This window comes from Dama dama, chromosome 10 (genome assembly GCF_033118175.1).
Source record: "Dama dama isolate Ldn47 chromosome 10, ASM3311817v1, whole genome shotgun sequence".
NCBI lineage: Eukaryota > Metazoa > Chordata > Mammalia > Artiodactyla > Cervidae > Dama > Dama dama.
The window spans coordinates 4257876-4271513 of NC_083690.1; the positions used below are offsets into that span (position 1 = coordinate 4257876).

Consider the following 13638-nt stretch of genomic DNA (forward strand, 5'->3'; position numbering starts at 1 on the left):
CAGGGTAGGAGGGTGGGAGTGGGCCTCTGGGCCTGTGGTCTCCCTCACCTGGGCCTCAAGGCAGAGACTGGGGGGCCCAGGAGCAAGGCCTGAGGGCCAGCCTGGCTCACATCCCCCTCCCCCAGGACACTACCCCACCTCCCCAGCCCTGACTTCCTGCCTCAGGGAGGTACACACAGAGCAGCTTTCAGGGGTTCTCTTTAGCCCAGTCTTCCTCCCAACCCCAAAGGGCTGCACCCCCCCTCCAGGCTCAGAGCTCTCCCTCCCAGCTGTGCCCAGGAATCACCTCCACTTTCCCCAGATTCGGGACTGGTTCTCCTTCAGCCACTTGAGCTCTGGTTGATGAGTTCACTTCCTTTCCACAAGTATTTGCTAAGGAACAGTTACTTGTCAGGTTGATGGAGGGGCAGTAATTTACCAGAAGTCATGTGATTTGAAATCTGTGCACCAGAGGAAGAGGCCAACCAAGTGGGCCTGATAGGCAGGAAGGTGAGGAAATTTAGAGCAGCTTTGCTTTTTAAAGATTATGGGTGGTTGTGCTGTTCTGTGTTTAGTCACTCAGTCATGTCTGACTCTTTGCGACCCCATGGACTGTAGCCCGCCAAGCCCCTCTGTCCATGGAGATTCTCCAGTCAAGAATAATGGAGTGGGTTGCCACGTTCTCCTCCAGGGGATCAAACCCAGGTCTCCTGCATTGCAGGTGGATCCTTCACCGCCTAAGCCACCAGGAAAGCCCAAGAATACTGGAGTGGGTAGCCTATCCCATCTCCAGAGGGTCTTCCTGACCCAGGAATCCAACCCGGGTCTCCTGCATTGCAGGCAGATTCTTTACCAGTTGAGCTACAAGGGAAGCCCCTATGCGTGGCTAGGGGCCCCCCAACAGTCAACCCAACTTACCTGCAGGCAGGTTTAGTTTTTCAGTTTGAATTAATCACCCGCTAAGTGCTAGCATTTTGTTTGAATTAGTTACCAACCTTCCACAAGAACAGGTTTCCCGTATTAATCTAACACCTGGGGTTTTAAGTTTTATTCAATTTTAATTAAACAGCCAAATACACTGGAGGATATTGTACTGAACATGGGGGTTAGTGGTGGACTCCAGAGAAGAAATCACTCCAGGGTGAGACTGGTTGGCTTTGCCCACAGTTGGCTCTAAGAGCTGTCTTCTCCCCCTCCCCACCAATGCACACACACACACACACACCCTGACAGACATACACACAGTCACAGTGAGCCTTTTCAAGGGGGAGGAACTCTCCCTGGATCTGCTCCCACTCAGCCTACTCTTGAAGGGGTGGGGGAAGCAGAGGGCATCACCACAGACCCAGTGGAGAGGGTAACAGGTGGCACTTAAGAAAAACATAAAGAGGGGCCATGTTCAGAAGGCTGTTTTAGTTTGGGTATTTTAAAATACATTCCTGAGGTCTGGACGAGATGCTTCTGTGCAAGGGAAGAATTACCATGCAGGGTCAGTGGAGCCAGAGGGAGGTGACTGGGTGGGGTGGGGGTGGGGTGGGAGCAGGGCGCATGCGCGGCAGCCGGGAGCAGCCCAGGGAGATGCGCCGGGATCGGCCCCGCCGAAGCGGGAGGAGCTAGTACAGAGTCTCTCGGGCGTGGGTTCTCAGGTGCCGCAGCAGGTGGGAGTTGCGGCTGAAGCTGCGGCCGCACTGTGCGCACGAGTAGGGCCGGGCCCCGGTGTGCACCAGCATGTGCCGCAGCAGGTTGCAGCTGCGGCTGAAGACCTTGCCACACTCCGGGCACTCCTGGGGGGGCTCCGCCGGCCCAGATGCGGCCTCGTCCCCCGCCCCGGCGTGGGTGGCCAGGTGCCGCTGCAGGTGGGCGTTGCGCCGGAAGCTCCGGCCGCACTGCTCGCAGCCGTAGGGCCGCTCGCCCGTGTGGCTGCGGCGGTGGCGGGCCAGGTTGGAGCTGTTCCGGAAGCGGTGCCCGCAGGTGTCGCAGACGTGGGGTTTCTCCCCGGTGTGGATGCGCTGGTGGCGGGCCAGGTGGGCGCTCTGGCTGAAGCCCTCGCCGCACTCACTGCAGCGGCAGGGCTTCTCGCCGGTGTGGCTGCGCCGGTGGCGGGTGAGGTCCTGGGTCTGGCTGAAGCTCTTGCCACACTGGGCACAGTGGTGGGGCCTCGGGCCGCCGTGGGTCAGGAGGTGGCGGGCGAGGCCGGCGCGCCGCATGAAGCGCTTCCCGCAGTGGGGGCATCCGTAGGGCTTCTCGCCCGTGTGCACCCGCTGGTGACAGACCAGCTGGGAGCTCTGACTGAAGCTGCGGCCGCACACCTGGCAAGAGAAGGGCCGCTCGCCCGTGTGCACGCGCCAGTGGGCCCCCAGGTGCTCGCTGCGCCGGAAAGCCTTGCCGCACTCGCTGCACACATAGGGCCGGCGCTCGGGCCCGGGGCGCAGGCTGCCGGAGCACTCGGAGCACTGGTGGCCCTTGTCCTTGGCGTGGATCCGCAGGTGGCGCTTGAGGCTGGAGCGGCGCTGGAAGGTCTGGCCGCAGTGGGAGCACAGAACCACGGTCAGCTCGGGGGGTGCCGGCGGCTTGGTCTCCGGGGCGCCGCCGGGGGCCTTCTGGTCCTGGGCGTGCGCCAGCAGGTGCTGCGTGAGGCGCGCGCGGCGCTGGAAGCCCTGGCCACACTCGGCGCACAGGAAGGCGGGCTCGGAGGAGTGCGTCTGCAGGTGTTTGTTCAGGTGCGAGCTCTGGCGGAAGCGGTGGCCGCACAAGTGGCAGGTGTGCGGCCGCTCGTCCGTGTGCGTGCGCATGTGCAGCTTGAGGATGGAGCTGCGGCCGAAGCCCTTCCCGCAGCACAGACACAGGAAGGACCGCGCGCCCGGGTGCGAGTGCAGCTGGTGCGCCTCCAGGCGGGCCAACTGCGGGAAGCTGACGCCACAGTCTGTGCAGATGAACTTGACCTCCGGCTCTGACTTGGGGACGCCTTCGGCTACTTTGACCTTGAGAACGTCACTCCTGCCGGGAGGGGACATTTCTCCTCCGGGGCCGCTCGTCTCGGGGCCAGACCCTAGCGACTGGGCGTGGGGCTCTTCAGCCACCCTGGGGCTCTCTGCCTGAGCGTTTGCTGAGGCGGTCGAGGGCCAAGACACCCCTTTCGGCTCTTCTGCCTTAAACGCCTCTTCCAGGGTTCTGCCTCCAGTTCCTAAAAAAAGAAACAGAAAACTGGACAGGTCAGGCGTTCTCAGAGGGCCTTCTGGGAATCTCTAGAACCTCAGTGCCGGGAAGTGCAAAGAAACCCAGAATTCTGCAAAGTTTGTAGGTGGGCAGAGGGTGGGTAAAAAACCAAATAACATACAGTTTACCAGTTGTAAGGTGTATAATTCTGGTCCTTTAGGCCTGTTTATAATGTCAGGCAACCATACCACTATGTCATTCTCCCAAATGGAGACCCATATCGGTTAGTAAGCCTTCACATGACCACTGATTTTATTTAATTAATTAAAATATTTATTTATGTATTTGGCTGTGTGGGGTCTTAATTGCGACACACAGAATCTTCATTGCAGCACATGAACTCTTATTAATAGTTGCCACCTTGTGGGATCTAGTTCCCTGACCCAGGCCCTCTGTATTGGGAGTGCAGAGTCTTAGCCAGCAGACCACCAGAGAAGTCCCTTATTTTATTTAACTTTAGCTGTTGTAATTAATTTTATTGAAGTATAGTTGATTTACCATGTTGTGTTAATTTCTGTTGTACAGCAAACTCGTTCAGTTATATATATATATATATATTCTTTTCTCTTATGTTTTATTACAGGAGATCCAGTAGGACATTGCTGTTTCTCCATTCTATTAATATATGTAATAATTTGTATCTGCTAATCCCAAACTTGCAATCTACTCCTCCCTCCCTCTTGGCAACCATGAGACTTCTCTCTCTGTGTATTTCATAGATCAGTTGATATGTGTCATAGTTTAGATTCCACATATAAGTAATACCATATAGTATTTGCCATGACCACCTTTTTTTTTCTTGGCCATGTCAAATAGCTTGGGGGATCTTAGTTCCTTGACAAGGAATTGAAGCAGGGCCCGTGGCAGTGAAAGCCCGGAGCCCAAACCACTGGACCACCAGGGAATTCCTGACCACTTATTATAAAAGTTCAGAGTTGGGGGGGTTGATGCTTAGATGCAAAGAGCCTTAAAATTATATCTATATAGATACAGACATATCAATATAGATCTATATCAATATATATCACCTCATCAAAATAGCTCATTTTTAGCCAAAGAGGCCAAAAAGTCAGGGGCCACCTTGGACATACAAAAAAGCCTTCAGTGGTCATAAACCCAGGAAAAAGCTGTCTCACCCAGAGGATGCACAGGCCAAGCCTTCTTTGCTGGGACGTCTTCAAAGGTCAGGGACTCCTGTGACAAAGGGATGGCAGAGATTGTCAGTGAGTGAGGAACGGGGCTCGGGGACCTAAGAGAGATGAAGAGCTCTCCAGGTTTAAATTAAGGAAGACAGGGGTGTGCTGAAACCACGGAGTTGGAGAATGTTCCAGGCCATGAGACAGACCTGGAGTGAGGGGACCCATCCAGCTCACCAGCACTGCTGCCAGCTCCTGGTCTCCCGAGTTCTCCTCCGGCCACAGATCGGGGCCCTGGAGGGCTGACGGCAGTGAGGGAGAGAGAGAGAGAGCTGTGAGAAGGCAGTTCTGCCGCCATGTGGCCTCGGGGTTGTGCACCCATGGCCAGGGCCCTGGGATGCTCCGCCATTCCCATCAGCTAGGAAGGCTGCCCCCTTTCCCTCCCTGCCCCCAGCCACCTGGCCCCGCAGCTGCCCCCAAACTCCAGGCCTCCATCTCCCTAGGGCCCCGGCTCCTCACCGCTCTCTTGCAGGGCCTGCAAAGTCCTCTTGGGACCTGGGCTCAGTGGCTGCCTTGAACTCAGGGAACGTCTCCAGTCCCCCATCTCAGCAGGCTTGGAGGGTCCTGACTGGGACGGTGGGAGTGCCTGCGATGGCTCCAGGGCTGGAGACCCTTCTGAGGGCGCTTCCTTCTTGGGACTGTGGCTGGAGACTTGGAAAGAGGCCCCCTGTTCCTCCAAGGTGCTGTCTGCATGGGGACAATTCTTGCCAGCATTAAAACTGAAATCCTGTTCAGAACACACCATGTCAGGGCACAGGCAGGACAGTAATCCACGTCCTACTAACTCCCAAGGGCAGTGGCACAGTGTAAAGGTGACGGTCAGACAGAGAGGGAGGGAGTTAGGAGGTCAAGAAGGAACTGGCAGAGGAAGACAAGTGGGACCTTGGTCCCCCAACCAGGGGTCGAACTCCCTGCTGTGGAAGCACAGAGTCTTAACCACTGGACCACCAGCAAAGTCTCAGCTCAGTGATTTCTTAACAGGGTGATAAAGTCCCCACCTTTCCGCCTGCTGTCCAGCCCACCAGGCAGCCCCTCTTACCAGTGGCCCCACGTTGCTAGACTCCCTCCGGACACCCTCTAGCAGCAGTACCACCTCTTCACCATCCCTGAGCGGCTGTCCCTGCAGCCGGGCCAGGAGGTGTGGGGGCAGCACACTCAGGAACTGCTCGAGCACCAGCAGCTCCAGGATCTGCTTCTTGGTGTGCAGAGCCGGCCGCAGCCAGTGGTTACAGAGCTCCCGGAGCCGGCTCAGGGACGCCCTCGGCCCCATGTCCTCCTGGTACTGGAAGCACCTGAAGAGCTGATGAGCCACCTCGGGCCGGGGCCTGGCCTCTGGCCGCCCGGGGTCCTCCTGGATGGCAGCCTCCTCCTCTTCCTCCAGCTTGACTGCTCCGAGCTGCTCCGGCTCCCCCGCAGCTGGGCCGGGTTCTGCAAGCATCCTTCACCTTGGGGACTCCTCACCACGGTTGCTCTCGTGTTCAAGTCTCTCCCTCCCAGCTCCCACACCCGGGGTGTTAAGGGATGCCTGCAGATGTGGTCTCCAGAGGAATCTCTTCTCGAACGGGTCACAGGTAGTGCCTCAGCCTGACCAAACAAGGCAGAGAAATCGAATTGTTCAGTACTATCCATTCCTTCCTGAAGCACTTAGAACTTTACCCAGGGACCAAAGTTGGCAACCCCGAAACCGGACAGTCTGGCTGTCCCTGCCTCTTGATATGGTGCCACAGGGAGTACCTGGCACCACTGAAGAGGGAGTCCTTGCCAAAAATGTTCCATCACAATCCAATCCAGCCTTTAGACCCAACTTCCGGTTAAAGGGCATTGCAGGGAATAAGAACAAGTTGGCGGAAAGGCTAAGTGGGATAGTGTTCAAAGGTACAAACTTGGGGAGGGAGGAGGAGAAAAAAATTAATAAATAAATAAAGGTACAAATTTGTAACGTGTAGTAAATAAGCCATAGTGATCTAATGCACAGTATAGTGAGAGGGTAACAGGCAGGAAGGCCAGGGGTCTCCAAACAGAGGAAATAGGCTGCAAGTGTCAAACATTTTTATCTCTCTTAAGCGGCAGGAGGAAACAAACTGGCGATATTTTTTTTTTCCTTCTCTATACAAATTTAAAAGGAGGTTTCTCTTAAAATGCTGTGTTGCCATGACACCTGGTTTCACCTGAAGCTAACTATTCTCAAACTTATTTGAGAGCTATTATTATTGGATCTCATCTCTGGCCCCAGATTAAATTCGTCTCCTCCGGAGGCCAAAAATCCCGGCATCTTATCGTTCAGCAACAACCTTTCGATAGCAAATACAGATAATAATGTTGTACTGTAATACATTATGTAATATGATACACATTACTACATCAGTCATATTATAATATATAAATGAAATGCTGTTTAAAAGTTACTCAATGTTACATGTCACATTTATAAAACAGGGCCTTCCCTGGTCTAGGAACTAAGAGCCCACAGGCCACACAGCAACTAAGTCCCGGCTCTACAGCTAGACAGAAGCTTGCGCTCAGCAACTACTGAGCCCATGTGCCGCTACTAAGACCCAACACAGCCAAAAATAAATAAATAAAATATTTTAAAAACAATTATAAAACAAACAAGTCAAATGATCCATTGAGTAAAGGACCAAACAGGTCCGAAAGACCGGACATGCCCAGAAACAACTGGTCCAAGTTCTTCTAAGTCTGTTATAAAAAAATAAGTGCCTGTAGGCACATTGCTGTAGAGAAGACTAACAGCTGATGTAAGGAAATGTGTGAACCTTGACTGGATCCTGACCTTCAAGAAAGGGGGTGGTGGTGCTAAAAGTTATTCTGGGGAAATAGCTTTGGGGAAATAGTTGGGGAAGTCTGAATCTGGTGGAGCCCTGGGGGATAAGGGAAAAGACTAGCAACTTTTGAGATGGGATTCCAGCCTTGCGCTATGTTGGAAGTGTCTTCATTCTTAGAAATTGTTAAGGATTTGGAAGTGAAGAGGCATGAGGTTTCAGCCACACTTATGGATCAACAAGGCAAAAGTGGCAAAATTATAGCAATTGTCTAATCCGGGAGGTGGGTGTATGGATGTTCATTGCATTGCTCTTTCAACTTCTCTGGAAGTTTGAGAATTTTAAAGATAAAAGGGTGGGCGGTGGGTGTAGTTCATATATATGATCACTCCTTAACCAGACGTCCTGATTCTCACTTTCTGGTGCTGGAGGTGGCTCTCAGTGGTCAAGGCCAAGGTCACCCAGCTGACCAGGGCAGGGCTGAGCTCCCACCTAGTGTCCCAGTCTCCTTCCCTGGGTTCCATCCCGGGAGACAGGCCAGGATAAGCCAGGGAGATGGGGTTGGTGGGTGGGTTTCCACATGAGAGACTGAGCTGACTGCCCGCAGAGGTTTGTGACACATGTGTCCCCGAGGTAGGCCAAAGCAGAGAGGCATCCAGTGGGTGCAGCCTGGGGAGCTGGGTGATGAGTGGAAGACACAGACGTTTCCCTTTCTTCCCTAGTTTTTTTTTTAGATCCTGGATTCTTCCTTTGTCCACTGGGAAGTATCCATCACAACACCCCTGTGAGTCTAGCTAACAACAAAAAAAAGTGCTTCTAACTTGGCAACAGGGGGCACTGGTTCTGTAAGACTCTTCCTTCCTTTGGGGCTAGTGGAGACCTACCTAGGGGGAGCTGACCCAAGTTCAGCCCCACCCCCAGAGGACTCAGTTCAGTCCTTCAGCACAACGCAGCCAGGAGGCTTACACTTCCAAACAAGCTTGTTCTTTTGTTCCAGAGCTTTGAGGCACTTTTATTTTATGTTTTGGCTCAGCCATGTGGCTTGCAGGAACCTAGTTTCCTGACCAGGGATTGAACCTGCGCCCTTGGCAGTGAAAACGTGGAATCCTAAGTCACTGGACCACCCTGGAACTCCTGAGTCACTTTTATGTTTCAATCCAGGCAGGGATTACTTTATGGATATGGAAACCCAAGTTCCAACATCTCTCTGCCCTCCCTGTTCTCCAGCCTCAGGGCTGCGAAAGAGCCTTTTCCTGTTCCCCTACCCTCACATGAACATCCAAGGCAGAGAGTTGGGCAGAAGCCCTCTTGTATCACTTCCCACCAGGTAAAGGCAGCAGAGCGGTGCCCCCACCTGCAGACAGTACACGCTGAGCACACGTCTAAGTGCTGGCTGTTCTCATTGAGTAAAAACACAAACAACCATGGCTAACAGCTCATCCTATCATGACCATGTTACAGCCCAGGACACCTAGACACAGAGGTACAGACATTCTTTCAAGAAGGCAACCCAGCCTTGGTGATGGAGACAGAGAGAGGTCGGCCTGGCCAAGAGCTTTGATAGTTTAAGCCTTCTTCATTAGGGGCTGAGGGATCTCTGAACCTCCTTTTCTGGTGGGAGGAGTCGGGGCTGAATGTGGTTAAAGAGCACAGGAAACTGAGCCTAGCACTTCCCAGCTCAGAGGAGACGGTCGTGATGCTAAAGCACAGACCCAGGCCCGTGTCCTGGCCACCTGACCAGCCCCCAAGCCTCAGCCTCCCTCCACCCCCTCCAGCATCTTCCCAGCTTCCCTTCCTCTGCCTCATCTTACCCACTCCTTCCTGCCACTCTCCAGGCTCCCTCAACCACTCCAGAATCTCCCAGCTTTCCCCACTTCCATCCTCTCCCCCAGAGCCTTGTTCAACCTCCGTTTTTTCCTGCACGTTGGCACACAGGGTTCCTTCCACTCATTGACACCTCTCTTCTGGGATGCCACATATACCTTGCAGTTGTAATTATTAGGAAGGCACGCAAACATGTCTGGGGCAGAAGAGGTCTTTACCTTTCAAGAAAATGGGTTTTTGTTTTGGTAGCATGAGCAAAAAAGTGATACAGCACCCGTCACATGTGATCAGGAACACAGTATTAACAGATGGCGTGTACCGAGAGCTTCTCCGCATGGGTTCTCTGCTTAGGGTCACTTCATCTCACTCCATCCCAAGGGTAAACTATAATTTCTCCATTCGACAGAAGCGAAGAACACGCTCCGAGAGGATGGGTGACTTGCTCAAGGTCACACCAGGGGAAGCGAAGATTTGCTTTAAGAAGAGAACACTGATCTTACGGTGCAAAAGCTTAGAAACAGAAAAGGACCCAATTCCCCTCCTGCCGTGTGCAATCTGCCGAGCCTTAATCAGAATATTACAGCACAAATCTGAAAAACTAAGGGCATTCAAATTTCCAACCCTCAGGGCTTAACTCCTGGGACGCCACAAGCTTCAGGTGAGGTCTCACCAAAAGGTTTGAAAGAGATGGAATTCAAGGGACTTTGGCCTGAAGAGTCTCTCCCGCCCCCAAGTCTGCAGGACAAAAGCTCTGTGAATATGCGCATCTGTGGGGGGTGAGCTGGGTTGCTGGAGGCGGGGTGTGGGGCTCTTCAGCCATCCTCTGGTATTTGACCAACTTAACTTGGAGCCTAGAGTAGCGGAGAGGCTTAAGGTAGACCAGCTCGGGTGGAGGTGCAGTCACAAGACCCACCCAGACAATGGGGGTGCCCAGAGCCGGAGTCCTTGGCCAGAAACTTTCCCTTGCTCCCTGGATCCCTAGTCTTTATTGGCTGCGCTCCCCTCTAGTGCTGAGCTGAGGTGAGGAGCCCAGTCAGTCCACCTGAGGGAACGTGGAGCCTGCCTTCCGCTCCCCAGAAGGCATAGCAAGCCCACGTCACAGGAAGTCCTGTGACCCTCCCAAATGCCCCCACTGACACAGGCCCCCCGGTCTTCCCAGCCCTGGACTCCCCAGCACTGGGCTCCCCAGTACAGACCAACCACATCCTCCCAAGACTCTTCCAGCACTCTAATGCCTCACCCCACCACCCCTCCAGAGGCCTGGAGCCCCCTTTCTCTCTCCAAGCTACAAGGAACCCCTTAAATCTGTCCTTGGCAGCCTGCACCCCAGGCCTCCCTGCAACTCACCACTCGTGGGGGTGTTCTCTGAGGGCCCCTAGGGCCAGAGTCAGCCTCAGCCAACCTGGAGAAGGACTCCGGGAAAATGGAACAGGAAGTTCCCTGCCCCAATCCCATCCAGGTGGTGAGGGGGGCTTCCTTGAGTTAACCCTTAACCTCCCAGTTTGGGAGTGGGGTGGGGAAAGGGCGGGGCCAGGGAAATAGACAAAGCAACCAGTTAGGATTCCAACCCTGGCCTGCATTTGAGAGTCTAACTACCCCTCCCAGTAAGAGCTGAGCCCCACCTAGTCAGGACTGGCTCTGTGCCCCTTGAGGGTCTGTCAGCCTGTATGTTTGGTGGCGAACAAGAGCTGCCATTTAAAAATGCCTGCTGGGGTTTCCGTGGCCGTCCAGTGGTTAAGACCATGTGCTTCCACTGCAGGTCGGGCAGGTTCAAGCCTTAGTCTGGGAGGTTCCCCTTATCTCCAGGTATGGCCAGAAAAAAAAGCCTGCTGTGTGCGTGGTTCTTTGGTCGGCATTTCATTCATGCAGCAAATATTTGCCAAAGGCCTGCTGTGGGTGTTGAGGATACTGAGCTAAATGTGAGGGACAGTTCCAGATTTCAGGGGGTTTACGTGCCAGGGCACAGGAGCAAACCACAGGTACTAAGAAGAAAACAGAGCAGGACCATGTGTTGGGGAAGAGAGGTCACAGGTGGACATTGCCACCTAAAACTCTCCCAAGAATCTTTAGGGGTGGCTTGTGTCCCCTCTTTATCAGTGACTAAGTGGGGCTCCCAGGAGCGCAAGAGGCCTCACCAACAGCCTTGAGTCCAACTCCAAAGTGAAGCCTTTCCCTTTGCTCTAGAGGGCCTTTTTGGGTCACGTCCTTGGCCCCAGCGGGACGGGCGCCTCCTTCTGGGGAGTCCGCGGTGTCCGGCTGGGCGTTCAGGGCGCCTCCTGTTTGGGGGGTGCTGGGCCACGTTCTCAGTGGCCGACGCTGCGCTCGCTCTGGTTCCCCGGGTCGGGTCTAGTCTCCTGCACTTGCCAGCACCCGGACTTCGTTCCTTTAACTGTCTAGTGTGGATCTCACAGGACGGCGGGCGGTATCCCTTCTCTGCTCCGCGCCTAGCGCCTGGCACAAGTGAGGATGGACGGAATGCCTGAGGAACGGCCGGGCAGAGCCCCCGGTCCTGCGAGGTTTACTGGCACCGCGCACCTGGCGCCCCGCGAGGCTAACTCCCCGCACCTCGCGGGTGGGCGGGGGTTGTCGCTCCCCCACCCGGGGCGGGGCCGTGAACCTCACCCGGGGCGGGACTATGAAAACCCACCCCGGACGTGGAAAGGAGGCCCCGCCCCTGGGCGTGGCCGGGCGGTGGGGCGGAGGTGTGTCCTGCACCCCTCCCACCTCGGCCGGGCCGCCACGCCCCCACCCGGCCCCGCCGCCCCGGCCCCGCCGCCCCGGCCCCGCCGCCCCGGCCCCGCCGCCCCGGCCCCGCCGCCCCGGCCCCGCCGCCCCGGCCCCGCCTCCAGGACCGACCCGCGCGCCGAGCGCTGCGGCCCTCGCTGACTAGGCCAGGTCCGAGCCCTGCGACCGGGAGCAGCGGGCCCCGTCCGGACGCGATGGGGCAGAGCTGCAGGAAGGACGTGGCCTCCTCGGGTAACGATCCCACGTGGTGGTCTCCGTGCCTGGAGCCTGGGTGAGAACCTCGGGGAACTGGCCGGGAGCGCAGAGGCCAGACTCGGTGATCGCTGCTGACAGTGACTTCCAGGCGCTCGACTCAGGTGCACACCTTCCCTGGAAATCTGTCAGAAAAGCAGAAATCGAGTTGACCCAACCACCAGAAACAGCGTCCCAGCAGCAAGGCAAGTGAGACAAGATCAACACTAGCTTTTGGCCTCCTCCACCCCTAACTCGCCGCCCAGGGATGGGCTCTGGCTAATATCCGTGCTCCTGGCCCACCTCGCGCGCGCGTCATTCATTCGGGAAAAATTTGCTTCCCTGAGTGCGTCCAGGCATGGTCCCTGACCTCAGGGACCCACTGCTGAATACAGACACGAGTGCTGCCCCCTTGAGGCTTACAATCCGGGCAGGACCAGATCACTGAGGCCAGGATTCCTTTTGACTTTTATTAGTTCAAATTACTTTGCAGGAAAAAAATAGGGGGGGGGGGGGCGGTGGTGCTTAGGGGAACTCTCTGGCTGTCCAGTGGTTAAGACTCCGCTTTCACTGCGGGGCGGAAATTCAGTCCCCAGTGGGGGAACTAAGATGCCGCAAGCCAAAAAAAAGAGGCTTAATGCACATTTAAGTCCCTTCAAATTCATCCTCATCTTTGAAAATACACTCTCCTGTCCCAGAATGTTAGCCGCTAAGAGAGGAAAACTCTTGTGAAGTTGCTGGCTTGTTACTTTACTCCATTTAGTAAACGATAAACGCATCCCGAAAGGATTTTTAATATACGTCTACCTGTTTAGTGTATATATCAATATCTTCTAAAATTATCTTGAAAGTGAACACAAACTATTCTAGTTGTTACCTTAGATTTGGGGGGAAAGTAAATGGTGTCTAAAAACAAACAAAACACAAGCCCCAACTTATCATTTATTTATAAAATATGAAAAAAAAATGTCTAGTATTATCCAGGCCAACAAAAGTCCTCGAAAATACTGACTGATGCGGTCTTCATCTTTTCTGTTATCTCTTCAGAGATTGCAAAAGAAAAACAAATTTCTTGTATTTTCGGTTTCCATAGGATTCCTCCATTTAGAATAATTCAGGGTAAAAGGAGAAAATCCTTCTCCAGCTCTGGGAAGAGCTACTGTTAAAAACACTATGATCCCTTGATTAGGCCCTGGCTTATCCAGGGGCTTGAGCTTCCCTTGTGGCTCAGCTGGTAAAGAATCCACCTGCAATGCAGGAGACCTAGGTTTGATCCCTAGGCTGAGAAGATCCCCTGGAGAAGGGAAAGGTTACCCACTCCAGTATTCTGGCTTGGAGAACTCCATGGCCTGTATGGGGTTGCAAAGAGTAGGAAACGGCTGAGTGACACTCACTATACAGTGGCTTAAGTATGTTTCTAAACTGCATTAGTAACATCTTAGCATTTTCCTCTGGGCAGCTGCGATCTTGAAGGAGTAATTAGGAATGTTTAAGGCACAGTCAGACCCCTCACTAAGGACCAGCCCTGGACAAAGGCACTGGGCATTCTGATGAGAGCAGGAGTGAGCCCTGCCTGTTCAGGTCTGTCTTGAGTGTCTGTAAACTAAAGCGTCCCCCAGGCTTTTCAGCTTGTGTCTTTGGCAGGAGCCAGCCGTTGGCTCTGCGAG

General features: G+C 54.4%; 1 protein-coding gene across 1 annotated transcript; it reads right to left on the reverse strand.

The window, feature by feature from the left end:
* Positions 1 to 1592: 1592 nt before the first annotated feature.
* ZSCAN10 (zinc finger and SCAN domain containing 10) lies at positions 1593 to 5661 on the reverse strand. Its single transcript, XM_061153936.1, has 5 exons — positions 5431 to 5661; positions 4851 to 5118; positions 4569 to 4633; positions 4332 to 4389; positions 1593 to 3163 (listed from the first exon to the last, which is right to left on the reverse strand). Exons 1-5 carry the CDS (start codon positions 5659 to 5661, stop codon positions 1593 to 1595), a joined length of 2193 nt encoding a protein of 730 aa, XP_061009919.1.
* Positions 5662 to 13638: the final 7977 nt, after the last annotated feature.

Excerpts from the sequence above, each read along its gene's own strand:
- ZSCAN10 (XM_061153936.1), bottom strand. The coding sequence starts at position 5,661 with ATGGGGCCGAGGGCGTCCCTGAGCCGGCTCCGGGAGCTCTGTAACCAC. Across the intron at positions 5,119-5,430 it reads CTAGCAACGTGGGGCCACTG|GATTTCAGTTTTAATGCTGG; the intron begins GTAAGAGGGGCT and ends TGTTCTGAACAG. Across the intron at positions 4,634-4,850 it reads GCAGGCCCTGCAAGAGAGCG|CCCTCCAGGGCCCCGATCTG; the intron begins GTGAGGAGCCGG and ends CACTGCCGTCAG.